Source organism: Canis lupus, chromosome 2 (genome assembly GCF_011100685.1).
Source record: "Canis lupus familiaris isolate Mischka breed German Shepherd chromosome 2, alternate assembly UU_Cfam_GSD_1.0, whole genome shotgun sequence".
Lineage (NCBI taxonomy): Eukaryota > Metazoa > Chordata > Mammalia > Carnivora > Canidae > Canis > Canis lupus.
The window spans coordinates 37,042,093-37,060,764 of NC_049223.1; the positions used below are offsets into that span (position 1 = coordinate 37,042,093).

General features: G+C 40.4%; 1 protein-coding gene across 18 annotated transcripts in view; it reads left to right on the plus strand.

Annotated features, from left to right (window-relative positions):
- Positions 1 to 18,672, plus strand: part of ARHGAP26 (Rho GTPase activating protein 26) — a 419,259-nt gene that overhangs the window by 265,325 nt on the left and 135,262 nt on the right. For all 18 annotated transcript variants that reach the window (XR_005355485.1, XR_005355484.1, XR_005355486.1 and 15 more), the window contains exon 17: positions 969 to 1,074. Coding sequence is in view for 15 of the 18 variants with exons in the window: in XM_038530484.1 (XP_038386412.1) it covers positions 969 to 1,074 (106 nt within the window). In the remaining 3 variants the exon portion in view is untranslated. The remainder of the gene's footprint in view (positions 1 to 968; positions 1,075 to 18,672) is intronic.

Here is an 18,672-nt window from a genome sequence, read left to right on the forward strand (position 1 = left end):
AACTACCCGAAGTATACTGGAATCTGTCTACGTGGAGCAGGCCTCCTGTAAGAGGCAATAAGATTCTTCATCAGATTTAAATCTGGCATGAATCTCCACAGTGCTATTATGTCAGTAGTCTCTGTGGCTCCCTCTGCTTCCTTTAAGCCTTCAGAGTTTATTTATCCTGGCTTAATTTAGTATGTTCTGGTGGCCTTATCTTCTCAGAGTTGTCTCCTTAAAAGAGGGAGGAGAAAGACTTGAGAGAAAGCTGGTAGTGAAGATTGTGTTTATGTGATTTCTTTCTCAGAGAAATTCCAAACCCATAGCAACCAATCTCTAATTAAACCTCACCTCAGTCCTATAAATAGGCATGGTGAGCACTATCAATGTATCTCCCAGGGAAATGAAGCTGCTTACCCAAATTCAACCAAGCCATGATAGGGTTTGATTGAGGTGATAGGTTGACAGGAAGATTTACACATTTTATCAGTCATTTCTTTCCTCTACTGGGCTGGTTGATTGTCACACATGACTTGAGAACAACTGAACATTGCCTTTGATTTGTTGGATGCTGTCTTGAGACGTTGTTTTGATATTTGAGACCCTTGTACTGTTGTTCGTGTACAATTTGTTTATCATTAGACAAGTGCATAAAGTTCCTTCCTTCCTTGAAATGAAGCCATCGTTCTAGGAAGCCAGCTGCTCCCAAGTTTCTTTCTGCTCTGAGTGTGCAGTTGACTGGCTCCATTTCTTCCCGTCATCTTTTGGCTTGAATTCTTTGACAGTCATTTTTTTAAATGAACTGTTACAGAAAGCACCATTAAAAAAGGCTTTTAGATCTAGCCAGGAGTCCATAGGGCAGGATCTTAAACCTTTAAGAAATCTTCAGTCTGTTAGTGCCCAACGTTTAGTTTCCTTTGATTTTGTTTTGTAATCTAATTTGGCTGTGACACTGATCAAATACTACCTCCTTCCTTCCTTTGCAGAGCTGGAAAACCAGGAATCTCGGGTCTCTGAAATCCACAGCCTTGTTCATCGGCTTCCAGAGAAAAATAGGCAGATGTTACAGCTGCTCATGAACCACTTGGCAAAGTAGGTTTGAGATTGAATGCTGCCCTCTTCTCACCCCTAGAAAGATCATGTCTTAGCGCTAAAGCTGGTCTCACAGTTCTGCTCAGGTTTCCATCTCCCACTATTGCATCAGGAATGCTGGAGGCTTAGGAAAGAAATGTGTGAAATGTTAACTGCAGTGGATAACAGCAGCAAATGCCACATGGTCCTTACAGAGGAGACTGGGAAAGCACCCATGATACCAGGTCACCAGACAGAGAGTTCAGAGGGCTTTTACTTTTGTGGTGACCAAAATGTCATGATAACCAGGTCACTAGGCAGAGTTTTCAGGAGTTCTATATTCTTGTGGGGATCAGAGACAAATAGAAATATGTTGTGAGTTTTCAGACCTGGGATTTGGAGTAAAGAGGCCTAGGTTCTGGAATTGACTCTGTTCATACCAAGCTACTTAATGAGCCCTGGACAAGTCATGGACCCCTTGACTCCTTAATTTCTTCATCAGTCAGATATGCATAGTAGGCTCCCTTTTATCTGCAGTGTCAGCACTTTTAAAAGTTAAATGTATTAAAGCCAAGGGAATAAAGAAATTATCTTTGACAAATTCCTACTTACCCTCTGAGATAATCAAAGCATTCAGCATTGGGCCTAATTGTCCTGCTAAGAATATTTACTCTTGGAATGGTTTTGAATTTTTGTGTATTTACTATTGCTGGACCCTATTGGTAATGGCCTTTCTGACTTTCCTTGCTGTGTCAGTGACTACATATGCATATGTTCTAACCTTCCACTGACTTTGATGAATCTTCTTGATTGGAGATTGGAGTAAATATATATATATTATATATATTATATATATAATATATATATAATATAATAATATAATATATATATATAACTTAAACCATTAAGCCATACGTTCTACTGAATTGATTGGTATGTTAAACATTTGGCCCTTACCCACACTTTTCTCATGCTATTAAGTCATTTCTTTGGGGTAGGTTGATAGTCAGCTGAGGAAGATTACAATGGTTTGTTTTCATATTTCTACCAAGCATGTTGATACTACCTTGTGGAGAGAGAGTATATGTGTACCATAAAGATTTCTATAGATCTTAATTGTGAAGAAGCAAGAGTGTTTAACATGTTGATCAGAAGCAATTAGGCAGAGCCAAGGATTGCTTTGTTATTGGTCAAGTGTTTTTTTTTTTTTTGCTGCATGGTATCAGGACTGCATGTTCAGAAACAATTAAGCATAGCAGAGAACATGCAAGCTTACAAGGAGAATACCCAAAAAAATGTCAAAGAATCCTGATGAAGGGTGTTTAAAATAATGAGAACTGGGTCTAAAAAGTAACTCCGGATGCTCTGAGATGACGATTTGGTGCCTATTCTACACAACTCAGTTAGGCATTTGTTCAATAGAAAAGCTGGCTTAGATCTTAGTTACAAAACTTTACACACTTGAAGGGCCTTTACCGAAACAGAGGAAGTTTTGGGTACATATTCCAGCCAAGTATGTGTGGGGATGCTCATGGCTGCTGTATTATGGCCACTAGGTTTTGAGCCACCTGGGAGCAGCTGGAAGAGAAGGCTTAGGAACCAGCTGAGAGCAGTGGGCTTTTCAAGCTGTGAAGCTGTGATGAGAGTTTAACTGGACTGAACATGACCAAGAGTAAATGGTGATCCAGCAGACTCAGTACTGCCTCGGCCCATTTTTAAAGTGCTCTGAGAATTGTTAGAAATCTTAAAAGAGGAGAAAGAAGATTAAAAAAACAAACATTGAAAACTATTGAGGTACATCTTAAACAATAGAGCCTATTTATCTCCTGGGGGATAGTTTACTTTCTCTCTCTTCTCTACCTTTGTGTTCCAAACCTGATTAAATTCAGTTCATCTTTGTCCCTGACCTAACCAGGAGTACAACTGGAGTATGTAAGTGACAGCTGTGACCTTGGCTTTTTGCCTTCTAACAAATTTAAACCAACTTTGTTGCTGGATTACTTATTGTATAGCATTTATGGAGCATTATGTCTTGTCTTTGATACGTCACAATGATTTTCTTTGGTTCTTTGGCTCTATGAGGTTGTTTATGTAATCCTTAAGAAATCTACATAGAGACTGTAGTGTGAGTTGGTCGGAACTGATATTATAACACACATACTTAAGTTCACAGTAGGCTGTGTTCTTGGTCTCAGAAGATCAGGATTAAAAGTGTCTTGGAGGAGATGGGGATAAATGAGCATTACTTAATCCAGTAAGGAGTATTTATTTAGTTCTGAAAAAATGCTTAGGCACTCAGAGGAGTTCTAAGATTCCACCTAAATGGTATATTCTCATTTACAGCACTGGCCTATTTTAAAATTGACCAGGAAGGGAAAGTTAACTTGGGGTAAGGGGTTTGTTTGATTGCAGTTTTCTCAGTTTCAGACTTACCCTCTGATACACCTGATCTATTGTTCCTCTGGTCCACTTACTTAATGGTCAACTTCCTTCCTAAGTTTTGGTTTCAGGGCTAGATCTGCTGGAAAACCTGTGTTCACTTCTCTCATTACCTACCGTGCTTGCCCTGTGTATCTCTCATTCCTCTGGTTCAAAGGGAAGATATTTCGTATTGTGCATTCTTTAAATGCTCTTTCCAAAATTGATTTATTTTAGCTGTGGAGAGAGAGTTAAGCATTTTATATTTAATCCCAAGTAGAAATGCATTCAGAGAGAAAAAAAGTCTTAGAGGGAAAGGATAAAATCTCAAAGCCTCCAAGCAAATGATTACCAGGGTGCATCCAAATCACAGAGCTCTTGGGTTTGTTTCAGATCTCAGAGGGAACATAAAAATTATAGGCAACTATGCATATATTTTTGTTGTTCCAGCTTAAATCTACTATGATAATTAGATGTTTTCTATTTGGATCCTGGAATCTAGTATACAATCTGGAGTCATGTGCCTCAGAGCACAGTTAGACTCGCTTAGGGTGTTTGTTTACAGTTCACATTGGGGACCTCACCTCTGCCCTACTAAATTGGACTCTCCTTGGGAATCTGCATGTCTGGTTTATTTCCCAGGTAGCCATGATCCGAATAGTCTTTTGAGAACCACTGGCCTGGAGAATGGGCCCTATGCAGGGATTTTCTAGGAGAGAGAAATGGTAATGAATGGAAAGCATTGGGATTTAGGAAGGTATTAGAAATAGGACAAGGAAGCCCAAAGCAGTGAATTAAAAAAGGAGATTTCATACTCAAATTACAGGAAAACACCCAGTTTTGATTTCTCATATCTTTACAGTTTAACACTACATTAAATTGAGTGTTTAGCAAATGGTTTGGTTTAAAATCATGCATAAAGCATTTTTAATAATAAAGAAAATGGTCCCCAGTTAGCTCTGAGATCTTGTGGAAATTAGTCAACCTCTTTGAGCCTCAGTTTTCTGAGTTCCCTTGTAATTATCTAATTGTGTGTTTTCATAAGGTAAAAGGGGTGGAGGAGAGGGAAAAAAATCCCAGTATTATAATTGTAGAAGGAGATAAGAGTAGATGAATAATAAAGACAAATTTCATGGTAGTTTCCTAATGTTTACATATTATGATGACTCCAAGTATGTTGCATATCCCCACGCATACCATTCATAGTGGCTCATCGTCATTTTATTACAATGTTTATGCTGCATTGGGAGGATTTCAAAGGACTCTCCATACTTTAGGAATGGCTATTAAAAATACCTTTTCACAGCTGGTTTTCCCAAAACATTGAGAAATCAATCTTAGTCTTCTCTTTTTTGAAGCAACTATTCCTTTGTTGCTAGGATGTTGTCAAAAGGGTACAGCCCTTTTCTTCTACAAAGAGGTACTGTATCATTTAGGATGCTCTGGACTTTAAGAAACAGAAAATCCAATTCAAAATGGCTTAAACAATAAAGGAATCTGTTTCTCATTACAACAGAATCAGCCCTGAGGGTTGGTTGATTTCTTGGCTCATGAAGTACTCAGGTTATTTCTATGGTGTTGCTCCCAGCCAGTGTCATTGTGCTGGCTAGGTCAGGGTCATAAGATGTTACATTGCATCCTTGCACATTTGTGGTTGTCCAGAGGCAGAAAAAGCATTATTTATTTGCTTCTCTTTTTTGAGAGCTGTTGATGGTATTTTTCCCAGAAGTTCTCCAGCAGACTTCCCATCACATCTTACTGGTTTGAAGCAATCTCCAACAAGGGGAATGGGGCCACCATGATTTTTTACACTGAACTGGACTTCCCTTGGCCACTGGTGGGAGGCCTGAAATCAGTATAAAAGCAGAGCTCTGAGTAAGCGGTGCCTAGTGTTTACTGCAAATCGTCTTGACAAAGTAAGATTCAACAGAGAGCATTAAGTCTATTGAATGATCTTCACGTGGTGTGCTAACTTGATTAAGACATGAGAAATAGGCTAATTTGAGAAGCAGGAAGAATACATCTTCCATATAGACACGCATACACTAAAATTGTAAGATTTGTGGGGTGGAAGGTGAGAGAGAGAAATGAGGAGGGCAAAATCAACTTTAGTTTCATTGCCACTTGCTGATTCCTATTGTTCTTTTTATTACACATTTGTCTGATGTTTATTTGGATGATCTGTTACTTGTGGCTTTGTAAAAAATGACAAAATTTTGTAGATTGCAGAAATAAAAAAAATATTATGGGGCAAATACTTGGCATATAAGTGAGACCTTATCAAAATACATAGACTCCATTGTCACAAGTTATCAAGAGTTGAACCTCTAGTGGCTTGGCTGTTTTCACCTTCCTGTGACTGGAGTATGAGTACTTCCAGGCATTCCTACCAATCAAGAAGGAATACTTCATACTTCCTTAATGAGCTAGAAGGAGCATAAATTGGGTTCATGTACAAATGCCTATGGTTATAAGGAAAGTCCTTGCTAGGACTTCCAACAAAGAGGATGGACTATGATGGTTAACTAGCATTCTCTGAAATTCTTAAGAAAAGGTCAAAATAAAAGGAAGTGGGCATGGATATTTGGCATTAACATATATCTTAAAGATATTCTAGTATTCCTTGTTCTTCCATCCTAAGTCTAAAGGCTAAGATTTAGTTTAGTTATGAGCTATTGAACATGAGAAGAGCTAGTTACTTCCTTGCCCTCAAGACTAGTCCAAGTAAAATAACTGTGGAATTTTACAAAGCACATTTAAAAGAAAACAGTGCCTTTGAGATGAAGACTTTCTAAGATGGAAAGCTCCTGTGAGCTTCTCTGGCAGTCTTCCCTCGGCCATACACCCTGGCTCTTAAACCTTACTCTTCTCTAGTAACCACTGGACACTCGCTGCTGCTGGTGCAGAATTGCTTGGCTGCTAGGCCACTGGTGATATGCTCCAGTACCCCCATGGAGCCATGTTGTACTACATTCTCTAGTCCCATTTGGCTTCTACTTCACCAAATCCTACCCTGAACTGATCATACTGGTGATTTTAACCCTTTTCTACCTCTTAAATCTACCCACCTCCCTAGTTCAAGCTGGCATCAGCTCTTTCCCAGACTGCTTGCAAAGGCCTCCTCCCAGCTTGCTCTGGCTCCCTTCCAGGCCACAGAACGCATGCTCTGCAGCCGGGGAACTTGGAATGCTGCAGATCTCAACATGTGATTCAAAAAAAAAAAAAAAAAAATTGCTTAAAAAAAATTCAAAGGAAGCTTTTCCATTGCTCTAAAGATAAAACTCAGGGTATGGCCTCCAATGCCTCATCTGGATTGGGCCCTCTCTCACTTAGCTGCCTCATCTTATGTCCCCTCACGATCACATCTGCATCCCTACTGTGTGGCACATGTAAACACTCATGCATATTTATCAAGTAGGATCATGAAGTCTCTTGACCACTTCTCAAACATTCTTTCTCCGACTCCCCTCTTTTTACCTTTTGCAGTTCATGTTTCTGGAATGGTCTGTCCCAGTCTCTGCCTGCCAAAGTCTACCTCATTCTTTAGCCCCAGCTCAGATGTCATTCACTACAAGAATCCTTTCTGCCTCAAGTTCCCTCTCGCTTTCCTCAACTCCCATAGCCTTTGCTCATTTCTTCCTTTTAGCAGGTATCACATTGCACCTTGTGAGACAGACAATTCACCAAATGTCTATCTTCTTACTCCTATTAGGTTGTAAACTCCCAGGGGAGAGACAGGCAGTCTGTTTTCCTTTATCTTTTGTTTCTTACTTTAGAGGTTGCAAACAAGGGCCTCCAGCCAGAGTAGCACATACACGCATTCTGTTTGCTGTTGTTCCACATGTTGCCGGTTTTAGAATTTGGACAGCTTTCCAGCATTTTTAACGAGGGTGATTTTCCTTGAAAAAATGTAGATCTCCTTGCTCACAGTTGGCTGCAACTCAGTAGAGGCCACACCCTAACCCCCTGGGCATGCCTCTTTGAGTGTACCAAATCCTAGCTGTCCCTTTTGTCCCTTTCGTCTGGCCCACCTCTTTTATGCTCCCTACCTGCCTGGCCATGGAGTGGGCATTTGGATTTTCAGCACCTGGCCTGCCTATCTGCCAGTCCCAAAAGAGGGGCTGTATATTGAGTGATCGCATAATTAATGAACAAGCAGAAATGGGCTTGGCAGAATTATTTCTCTGATGAACTGTGGTTTTTTCCCCTGAAATATTTATTATTTCTGATAAATTAGAGGTCCCTGGAAGAAGTAAGAAGAAGTGTTGCCAGGCCCATTTATGTGTATGGGCTGGGGAGGAGACTGTATTTTTTTAAGACTAAGAATGGGATTCTCAAAGGACCTCCTCTAGCTATTTTTGGCACAGTCAAAGGAAAATCTATTTAAAGGGACCCTGCAAAGAGGACAACTACATATTTTAAAGAAAACAGGCAACTTAGCACTTTAAATTAATGGAAACGTAGAGAAAAATCAGAACTCAATTGTTATTTAGCCTTGCTGCCAGATCTTCACTTACTTTCAACTTAAGAATTTCTTGGGACACCTGGGTGGCTCAGCAGTTGAGTGTCTGCCTTCGGCTCTGGGCGTGATCCCAGGGTTCTGGGATCGAGTCCCACGTCAGGTTCCCCACAGGGAGCCTGCTTCTTCCTCTGCCTGTATCTCTGCCTCTCTCTGTGTGTCTCACTTGAATAAATAAGATCTTAAAAAAAAAAAAAAAAGAATTTCTCTGTTCTGTTCTGTGAGCTTTCAGCCTGTAGGATTAGGAGAAGGAAAGATACCAGTTCAAATTTTTGCTCTAAAAAAAAAATCAACAAAATTTCTGAATTCAAAGAACTAAATCATTCACAACCTAAGAAACACCCATTCTCCAAGGGGAAATGCTTGGCTTCCAGCTGTTAATGCTCAGCCGCCTTGGAGTGCCTTTGATTTGGGTCTTCTGTTTGCACGGAGTTGTTCCACTTCTGTTGGTTCAGTGTTTTCAGTGACTTTCCTGTTCTCTGATGTACCTCTTCCTCTTCTGAACCCACAGTCAGCCATTGGGTTCCCTCTCAAGTTGTAGGAAGAGCAAAGAGAGAAGAATGCTATCTTTTCCTTGCTCAGTGGCTGCCCCCATTTATTGTAGGGTGTTATAAAAGCGAGGGCATTAACTGGCATGAACATGACTTCATTTCTTCTTTGCCATCTTTTGGCACAGCCACGTTTTCTTTCTCTCTTTCTTTTCTTTTTCCTTTCTTTCCTTTCCTCTTTAGCCTCTTTCATTTCCAAATTTGAATCATCTTTTCTTTTTCTTCTTGGTGAGTCTAGCTGAAGTTTTCATCTCTTTTGTTTATCTTTTCAAAAAAGCCAGCTCTTAGTTTCCTTTATCTTTTCTCACGCCTTTTTAGTCCCCATTTCACTTCTTTCTGCTCCGATGAGCCATAGTTCTCAGGCATTAGCCCCAGGGTTGATTTCGTTAAATTCTCTCCTGGCAGCACAGCAGTGATTGATTCACTCACGTTGTGTGGGGGCCCTGAAGCCCTCCCTTGTTGCATCCTATGCATTGAATGGTGAGCATTATCTGCAATACTTACCTTCTTTTACTTACCGGTTTCCTAACCAGTTCTTCACAACTATTGTGGCTCAAACCCGGCAGCTGCAGTGAGGCAGCTGGCCGACTTCTAGGTAGTCTCAGTTCATCATTCAGAGCACAGTGATGAAATGACCATTTCTGGGCCAGACTGCCTGGTCTTGGTCTTTTCCCTCTGTCACCTTACGTGAATTATTTCTCTATGCCTGAGTTTCCTCATGTGAAAACGGAGAGCAAACAATACTATCAGAAACTTTTAAGTTAGCACATGAGATTCTCTTGGCATGTTGTATTTCAGCCAGCACTGCGAGGAACCAGTTGTGTGGCCTGCACCTTGCTTCATGCAGGTGCAGCCTGGTGACTTGTCACCTCATGCCTGTCCCAGGTGCCTCCTGCCTCTTGCCTCCCACCCCGGGGAGGCGTGACACAAAGTGGCATCTACACATGCACAACCTGGAAGCAAGAGGGATATTTTTAAAAACTCGGAGGAGAAACCTTTGACTAATGAGAGGTAGGAGCTGGACATTCCAAACAGCAGTCCTTAGCTGCTCAGGGGATGGTCCCAAGAGATGGAGCCGAGTGCTGGTGCTTGAACCAGGCCAGCTTCTCTGCCTCATTCCCCCCGTGAGAACCCCCTAGTTAAGTATATAGAAGTAAAATATAAAAGCCTCCACCTATTTTTCTCTCCTTTCTGGGAAACCTAGAGACAGCAATAGCACCCCTCTTAGGGTTATCATGAGGATTAAATGAATTAATCCACATGGAGCTCTTCGAAGAGTGTCCAGCAAATAGTACACCCTCCATAATTGTTTGAAGAATTAGGGGGTGGAGGAAGGAGGAAGGAGGATTAAGGAGGCTGGAGGAAGGAGGATCATGGAGCCATGCCTTAGGAAGTGAGGGAAAATAGAATTGAAGCAATTAAACCAGAACAAGTCATTCTTACTCAGGGAATGGGACTTTCTTCATAGTTCCATTATTGGTGAGCAAAACCATTAGGGCTTGATGCTGAACACACAGTACACATAGCTCTTATCCACTTGGATTTTTATGTGTGCATGTGTTTATTTTTACTTTGGTCTTGTTTTCTTGGCAATTTGTGTTCATTTGGCCCAAAGGGCTGACCATTGCTCTCACCCTTCCTAGCAAGGGATGTGCCAGCACAGGATCATCTGGACAAAAGAGTCCATTAATACCTGCTTTCAGGTCATACCTTATACCAAGCTTCACACTGCCCTGTGAGTGTTAAGGGCTCTTCATGAGTCAAATGCCCCATAGAGCAGTACACCTGTTTGAAAGAAGCTATGTGGGGCTGATTTCTGTGGAAGGTTAGCAACTACTCACCTTCACCCTCCTGCTTCTTAATGCTGCAAGCTGATTTCATCTCACAAGCAGCAGTCTCTACTGCAGTTTAATAACTATTAATTTCCTGGAGGGGAATGACACGTTCTATCATGAAGATTCATCTTAGTCTATGTGGCCTGGAAATTTCCACTCATCTTTGTGATCTTCAAAATGTTTCTCTTTGTGAAAGAGTCTGACTGTCCTTCATTGTTCCTCAGTTGACTGCCTTCTCGGATGCCATTCCCAGACTAAACATTACCATCCACTGTAGAACAGTTCTCCCCTTGCCTCTGCCTCCGGGTTACCCTGTCATGTACTCTTGACATGTATTTCCCTCCCTGAGTTACTGAAATCTGTATTGAAGGATTAATCTGCACTCTGAGGACAGCTGTATGTGTATTCATCTTCATTTTGTCCTGGTAGACACTCGTGCAGCTTAACTCAGAAGAGGGGTTGAAGAAATTGTCAGACAATTTGAATTTTGGTATCTGTCTTTTCTGCTTTCTCACATGAGTGGACATGTTTTTCTTTAAGTAGTTTAGCATACTGCTTTAGTGTTTCTAATTTGGTATTATAAATGTAAATCACTATTTCTTGGTTCTGTGCAGTTGATGGGAAAGGAACTCAAATCGTTGGGCTTTTTGGTATATTGGAAGCTGGTCTTCCTATGCATTTAGGGGTAGCAGGATTTGGTACAATGGATCACTATTTTATGAAAGTCATGCCTTTTTTTTTTTTTTTTTTTTTAGAATTTATTTGGGGCACCTTGGTGACTCAGTTGTTTAAGCATTGGACTCTTTTTTTTTTTTTTTTTAAGATTTTATTTATTTATTCATGAGAGACACACAGAGAGAGGTAGAGACACAGGCAGAGGGAAAAGCAGGCTCCATGCAGGAAGCCCGATGTGGGACTCAATCACAGGACTCCGGGATTGCACCCTGAGCCAAAGGCAGATGCTCAGGTGTCTCAAGCATTGGACTCTTGATTTCACCTCAGGTCATGATCTCAGGGGCTTGAGATTGAGCCCCATGTCAAGCTCTGCACTCAGCATGAAGTCTGCTTATCCTTCTTCCTCTGTTCTTTCTCCTCTCTCTCTCTTTCTCTCTCTCTCTCTCTCTCTCTCTCAATCTCTCTCTTTCTCTCCCTCTCTCTCAAATAAATGAATAAATAAAATCTTTTTTTAAAAAATAAAGATTTTGGGATGCCTGGGTGGCTCAGCAGTTGAGCGTCTGCCTTTGGCCCAGGGCATGATCCTGGGGTCCTGGGATTGAGTCCCACATCGGGCTTCCTGCAGGGAGCCTGCTTCTCCCTCTGCCTATGTCTCTGTCTCTCTCACTGTGTCTCTCATGGATAAATAAATAAAATCTTTTTAAAAAATAAAGATTTTATTTAGAGAGAGAGAGAGAATGTGGGGGTGAGGGGAGGGATAGAGGGAAGAAGGAGGGAGAGAGAGAATCTCAAGCAGAGTCCTCACTAACCACAGAGCCCTATACAGGGCTAGACCTCATGACCCTAATATCATGACCTGAGCTGAAATCAAGAGTTAGTTGCTTAATTGACTGAGCCACCCAGGTGCCCCTAAAAATTGGACTTTTAGTGAGAACATGGCATAACTCTAGGCCTCAGGAAAGAATTGGTATATTAGGTTATTGATTGGAAACAAAAGAAGTCAACTGCGGCTAATACAAAAAAGAATGGAGTTTATTGGAAGTCTTCTGGGTCAATCATAGATTTGAAAGTAGAGTTGAACCATCAGATGTTGGAAAGCAACTTCAAGGGCCTTTATGTGTTTGGTATCCTGCTGCATATTCCTACAGCATTCACTCTTACTCTTTTAGATCATCTCAGATCTTGCTTCTTATTTCACTGAGGAAGTTGATACAATTAGGAGAACTTCCAGAAGCTACCACACATGTGCCTGTGTTTCTGCATTTCTTCCATGTGTGCTAGAGGAACAGTCCTGTGCTTGTACCTAAAGCCGTTCCCTGCCCTGGGGCACTACAGCTGATTCCTGATTGCGTCTATAAGGACTTGGCTCCAACAATTTTCCTCCCTCTATCCTACATTATAAACTTTTCAGTCTCTGCTGAGACTATCCCATCAGCACATGTTGTAATTTCTGTGATCCTTTACAAATGAAAAACAAAAATAATAAAAACCTTTCTCTATCTTGCATCCCATTCTAGATCCCACCCCATTTCTATGTGGTCTTCTCAGCAGAATCTATCAAATAGTTGTCTGTGTTGCTGTTCCCAAATCCTCTCTTGAACCTACTCCACTTGGGCTTTTTATACCCACTCCTCCACTGAAAAGTGTCATGTTGGTGTTGCTAAATCAGTTTCAGACTTCCCTTCTCTGATCATTCTGTAGGATTTCACAGTTTCTCACTCCCTCTTCCTTGAAATGCTTTCTTCATCTGGCTTCCAGGATACCACATTCTCCTGCTTGTCCTCCTTCTCCTCTTCCTGGCTGCTCCTTTTTAGTTCTGAATTCTTTAGCTCTTGCTGTGCCCCAGGTCCCAGCCCTTCTGTCCTTAGTCCTGATCTGTCTTCCCTCCTTGCCCTCCTCAGCGAGGTCCTGCTAGGAGATTGTAACTGCCAGCCCTTGTGCTACCTACCCAATAGCATTGGTTAACTTTTTCCATAGCATGTATCATTATTTAATATACTGTATATTTGACTTGCTTATTGTTGTTTTCTTCTCACTGAAATGTTGACTCCTGAAGTCAGAGATTTCCATCTGCTTCTGTACTGCTATATCCTTAGCATCTAGAACAGTGCTTTGTACATAGTAGGAGGAACTCATAAATATTTGTTGAATCATAAATAAAATTAGAGGTGGAACGTAACCAGGGAACTCATAGGTGTAGCCCCTTTGAAGTACTGCCTTTGGAATATCTCAGCTCTGACCACGTTTATCCTCTTGGGATTCTACTGAAGGTTAACGTTCCTAGTTAAAGAGACTTGTAATGGCCTCTCTTAAGTAATTTACCCAATTCTCTGGTGAGGCAATAGAAGGTTCTCTGGTTTCTCAAAGGACATTCTTGTTAGGACCACATATAACAGGAGAGGGACAATCAAAGGAAAACTGGATGCCATTATTCAAAGGGTGCCAGGCTAGGGTTACCCCGTGTTCTCACTGAAAGTCCCAACTTTCAGGGGCACCTACATGGCTCAGTCGGCAGGTATTCATTGTATTTGCTGAAACAGTTTTTTTTTTTTTTGCCATAGGGATTCCCAATGTATATTGAAAGCATCAGACCTTGGCACAAATATTAATTCTGTGGTGGATCTTGTAAGTTCTTGGAGAACCCTGTTATGCATTGCTATGTAGGAGATGGGGCCATCAAAATGATAAAAACAGCAGACATAGCATTCGAATATTTCTCTAATACCTGATTACACAGCTCAGTTCCCCCAGAATGTGTGTTTCACTTATTGCATAAGCTAGCACTTCATGGAAGCCTTGCACCTCGTTTCAGAGCATGTCTTCAGGTGTGCCCTGGACCTAGGGTCAGCCCCAGTGGAATCTGATGGAGGAAGGTGCTAGCTCAGTCTTCAGCCCTCAGAACTGGATCATTTAAACACGTTCCCTTAAGTCACCAGACAAGTGGCAGTTTTCCATTTTAAGCAAGCTTCTCAGTCTGGCTAGCTAATCAGGTTTTCTTATACTTTTGAGAGATAACCTTGACATTTTGCTTTTTTAAGAACTCTACTTCCCTTCTAACTAGAACTGCCACTTAACCTGCTTAGCTTGCTGCCCAGATACAAGGTTTTCTTCCAAAATAGTTGGAAATATCTCACAGGATCCTTCTACCTGGCCCTAGCCAGACAGTTAATGAAGCAGAGAATGTTGGCAAAACCTAGATTATCCTTTCCTTGTTGTGTCATTAATGCACCGTGACTCTGGACATGAACAGGCCCATCAGAAATTGCTTTAGTCATGGTTGAGTCTGATCTTACTCAGTTGAAAATTAAGGCAAACCTTAGTAAATGTCTTGATACTTACTGGTCCTTCTAATGCTCCCCCTTAGGACATGGGAAGAATCCAAAAATGCATCCCTCGTGAATAAATCCATAAAGGAGGAGAATAATGGTTCATTTAAAAAATAAAGCCAAGAGGAAATATTCCAAAGCAAAGCACTTTTCAGTAGCAGAAATTCTAAGTTACATGCTAGTTATTATTATTAAAGGAGGCTGTCCTTGTATCCATGTGGTCTTTGGGATTTGGCAGCCTGTTGAAAGCTATGCTCTTTGGTGTTTTTGATAATAAAGAACATCTCTGAAAGGCTAGCTTGGACAGAGCTGGACTGACAAGAAATGGGACAGCACTGTTGGCATCACTCATTTCAGTATGTATTAACTTATTGAGCACCTGCTATGTAAAAGGCACTTATTCAAGATGCATATTATTTATTTCTGTTAGGAGGTGGTAGGAGAGAGCATTGACCCAAAAGATAAGATGTCCAGTGCCTAAGTTTTTATAGTTCATTTAGGCACAATTGGAAGTTTACCAAATCTTAGATTTCTTTGTTTACAAAATGCTGATTATTTCTGTATTTAGAAGAGAAAGCACACAAACACAGTGCAGTTAAGAAAAACATTCTAGAAGGAACTGTCCACAAGTATCTTAACTATTATTTTCTCTTGGCTGTTTCTTCTTCCTCTTCTTCCTCTTCCTCCTCCTCCCTCTCCCCCTCCTCCTTCTTTGCCTCTTCCTTCTCCTCCTCTTCCTTCTCCTGTTTATTTATTTGAGAGAAAGAGTGAGAGAGAATATGAGCAGAGTGGGAAGCAAGAGCGGAGGGAGAGGGAGAAGCAGACTTCTCGCTGAGCAGGGAGCCAGACTCAGGGCTAGATCCCAGGACCCCAAGATCATGACCTGAGCTGAAGGCAGATGCTTAACCAACTGAACCACCCTGGTACCACCTCTTGGTTTCTTTGTTTTTGAATTTTTATAAGATGATCATGTGTACTATTTAGAGTTACAGTTATTTTTAATGAATGGAGCAGCCCTGTGACTCTGAGTCCCTTTAAATTTAAGATATCTATGATTTTATGCACAAGGCTGGGTAGGACAAGATGGGACAGTCAATCCTTGGGTATTCTGAGATAGAATCCCTTTGTCTGCTTTTGTTCCCAATCTTTTGTCTGCTTCTCTGCTCATTTGTGTTTCTCCTTGAGAGTGGGGAACAGACACAAAGGAGATTACGTTTTAGCAGTGCTGAAGATGGTGGTAAAACTTTAACCTGAAGAGGTTTGGGCTTTTCTCCCCTCCAACTAGTATCACTAATGACTTTTTAATATATCATTTTTTTCTCAATTCCTTAGCCTTTAATTAATTCAATATGAACTTCACTGTTATGTTGTAACTAGTTTAAAAGAAAAATAACAAAACTCCGCTTTTTTTTCTTTCTGTATTGTATCTTTTTATTCTCTTTTCAGGTATTGTGAGAGTCCACTCATCCGCCATAGACTGCTTTCTTCTTGTCCTTCTACTCAGTCTATTCCAGCCTGTGTAGTATCCTGAGCTTTTCCTATCTATCTCTGTCCAAATGTTCTAGCACAGGGGTTAGAAAACCTGCTGCTGATTTTTGTATAGCTCATAAGTTTAGAATGGTTACTTACGTTTTAAAATAGTTGGGAAAAATAAGAATAGCTCATGACACATGAAAATTATATGAAAATCAAATTTCAGTGTTCATGAAGTTTCATTGGAACAGAGCCACACTTAATTATTTATGTTTTACCCTTGGCAGCCCCCAAGTTACACTGGTTAGTTGAGAAACTACAAGAGAAACCACATGGCTCTCAGAGCCTGAGATATTTACTGTCTGGTTTTTTAGAGAACAGGTCTGCCGACTCTGTGCTAGAGACTCCTTTTCCATGGATGTCTTCAAGCTAAAACCTGTTGAGACACGCTAACTCATTCAAGAGATACTAATTGAGTGCCTGTAGCGTGCCAGATACGGTGCTAGACACAGGTATCAAAGGTGAACATGATGCCTTTTCTGTTAAGAGGAACAGCCTAGAGGGGAACGTGGACACGTCCACAGGTAAACTACAGCATGGATCTGTGTGCTCTTGTCCAGGTGTGAGGTGGGGACTGTGGGAACTCCAGTGGGTTGTCCTGACTTTGCAGGGGAAGGCAGGAAGAGAAGAGGAGGTCTGCCTTAGGTAATGGACAACAAAACCTTGATAGCTTAAAGCTGCATTGTTCTACTTTAGTGACTTTTAATTATAACACTATAATCATTGCATTAAAGTTCATTGTTACCTAGAACACAGTTGTCATAATTTTAGCTAGAGCAACATTAATGTTTCAGTTGTACATAAAAATTACTGCTATGTTACAGGATCAACATTTTATATTTTTATATTTTATATAAAATATCTGTATTTTATATATATTTTTTATATTTTATAGAGCTATGTAAATAAACATTGTATAGAAAGAATGACTTTAGTTTATCCTCAAAATTAAAATTTTCTTTTAAGAATCGCTGCTATCTACTTAGGAAGAATTGACTTTCACATTAAAATTGCAATTTTCGTTTGCTTTAAGTTTTGTTTTTTAACGGTACCTCAGTACATTTAAAATGGGTTAACTCTACTATATTAAGGATGTTTGGTTTTTGTATAAAAAGGATATCACTGGCCCCATTTAGGCGCTCCTGAATCATGTTGGGGATTTAAGTAGAGAGGGCAGGGAATTTTATTTTTAGTAAGCTCCCCAAGCAATTTGCATTTATAGCAAAGTCTGGGAACTGCTGTTAAGAATAAGATTGAGGGATGCCGGGTGGCGGTGGCTCAGTGGTTAGGCACTTGCCTTCAGCTCAGGTTGTGATCCTGGGATCTGGGATCGAGTCCCGCATTAGGCTCCTTGTGAGGAGCCAGCTTCTCCCTCTGCCTATGTCTCTACCTCTCTCTCTCTTTTCTGTGTCACTCATGAATAAATAAATAAATCTTTAAAATAAAATAAAGATTGATTAAAGATGTATTTTTTAAAGTTACTATTATATTTATTTTTTTAACTGTTTTTTCTCTTTCCTTTCATCTGCTATCAGCCCCTGACATATACAGAATTTTTTAAAGTACTCCAAGACGATGTGAGGGAATCTTTGTGATTTCCTAAACATGCCTTCCCTTTCTCTTCATTTTCTCTTTTTTCTGGTGAGGGGGAGTGGCGGGGAGGTTGGAAATTAGAGCAAAATGTACAAAAATCATTTGGAATATAACGTGCCTTGGAATGTATTTGTATGTTTTGTATAATTTTTCATGTATATATTTATGCATGCATATGAATATATACTTCTATCACAGGTAACATTTTGGCCTATTCTCTCTCTCATGTTAACACTGAAATCTTCTTTTGGCTCCTCCCCAGTTCCATTACCTTTGCCCTCCAGTGGAAAGTTAACATGAACTTTAATGTGTTTCCTTCTGAACTATGTTTTGGTAGTTTAAAATCGAATTTTTGTGTCCAAATATAGTTATCTGGTATTTGTGAGTGTGTCGTAATCTCCATAAATGGTATCAGAGTGTATTCTCATTTTTCAGCTTTGTGTTTGTCACTCAGTTTTATCTTTTTGAGATAAGTGCTTGTTCATTCCTCTAATAAATATGCCACATATTAGTTATTCCCTTTCCCCCATTGATAGACATTAAGAGTTGTTTCTGATTTTTTGCCATTATAAACAATGCTGCAGTGAACATCCTTGCAGACATCCTTTTGCACACATGTGAATTTTGGCAAGATGTATATACCTGGCAGTAGAATTTTAGGGTTATACCCAGCTTGATTTTTTTTCTTTTTAGACATTGCCAAATAATTCCCCATAATGACTAACTACATTTATATGCCTGACATAGTTTTCATTTGGAGTGATCTATAATGATACAGAATACTTAACGTGGCACCTCTTGGGTTTTGCATGATGCTATAAGTTCTCTGCATGAAGTTCGTGGGAGTTGATAAATTACCATCTAACCTGAAATGTAAAAGATTTAAAATGGAGAATTTAGGCTTAGCAAAGGTTGGAATGGAGGTTGTAGAATGCAGGTCTAGAATATCTGGGAAGAAAAAAGAACCGAGGAACCAAAGGGGTGAATCTCTTCATAGGATGCCGGACCAGCTGGTGTTGCACCCCTCAGACAGATCTGACATAGAAACACTCTAACACCTCTCCTTCTGATTGTCCTCATCAAAGGGACTTAGTAAGTCCTGTCTGTTGTAAAATGTAAAGACTCTTGGCCTGTTCCACATCTTCCATAAAATAGCCCTATATCCTGGAGAC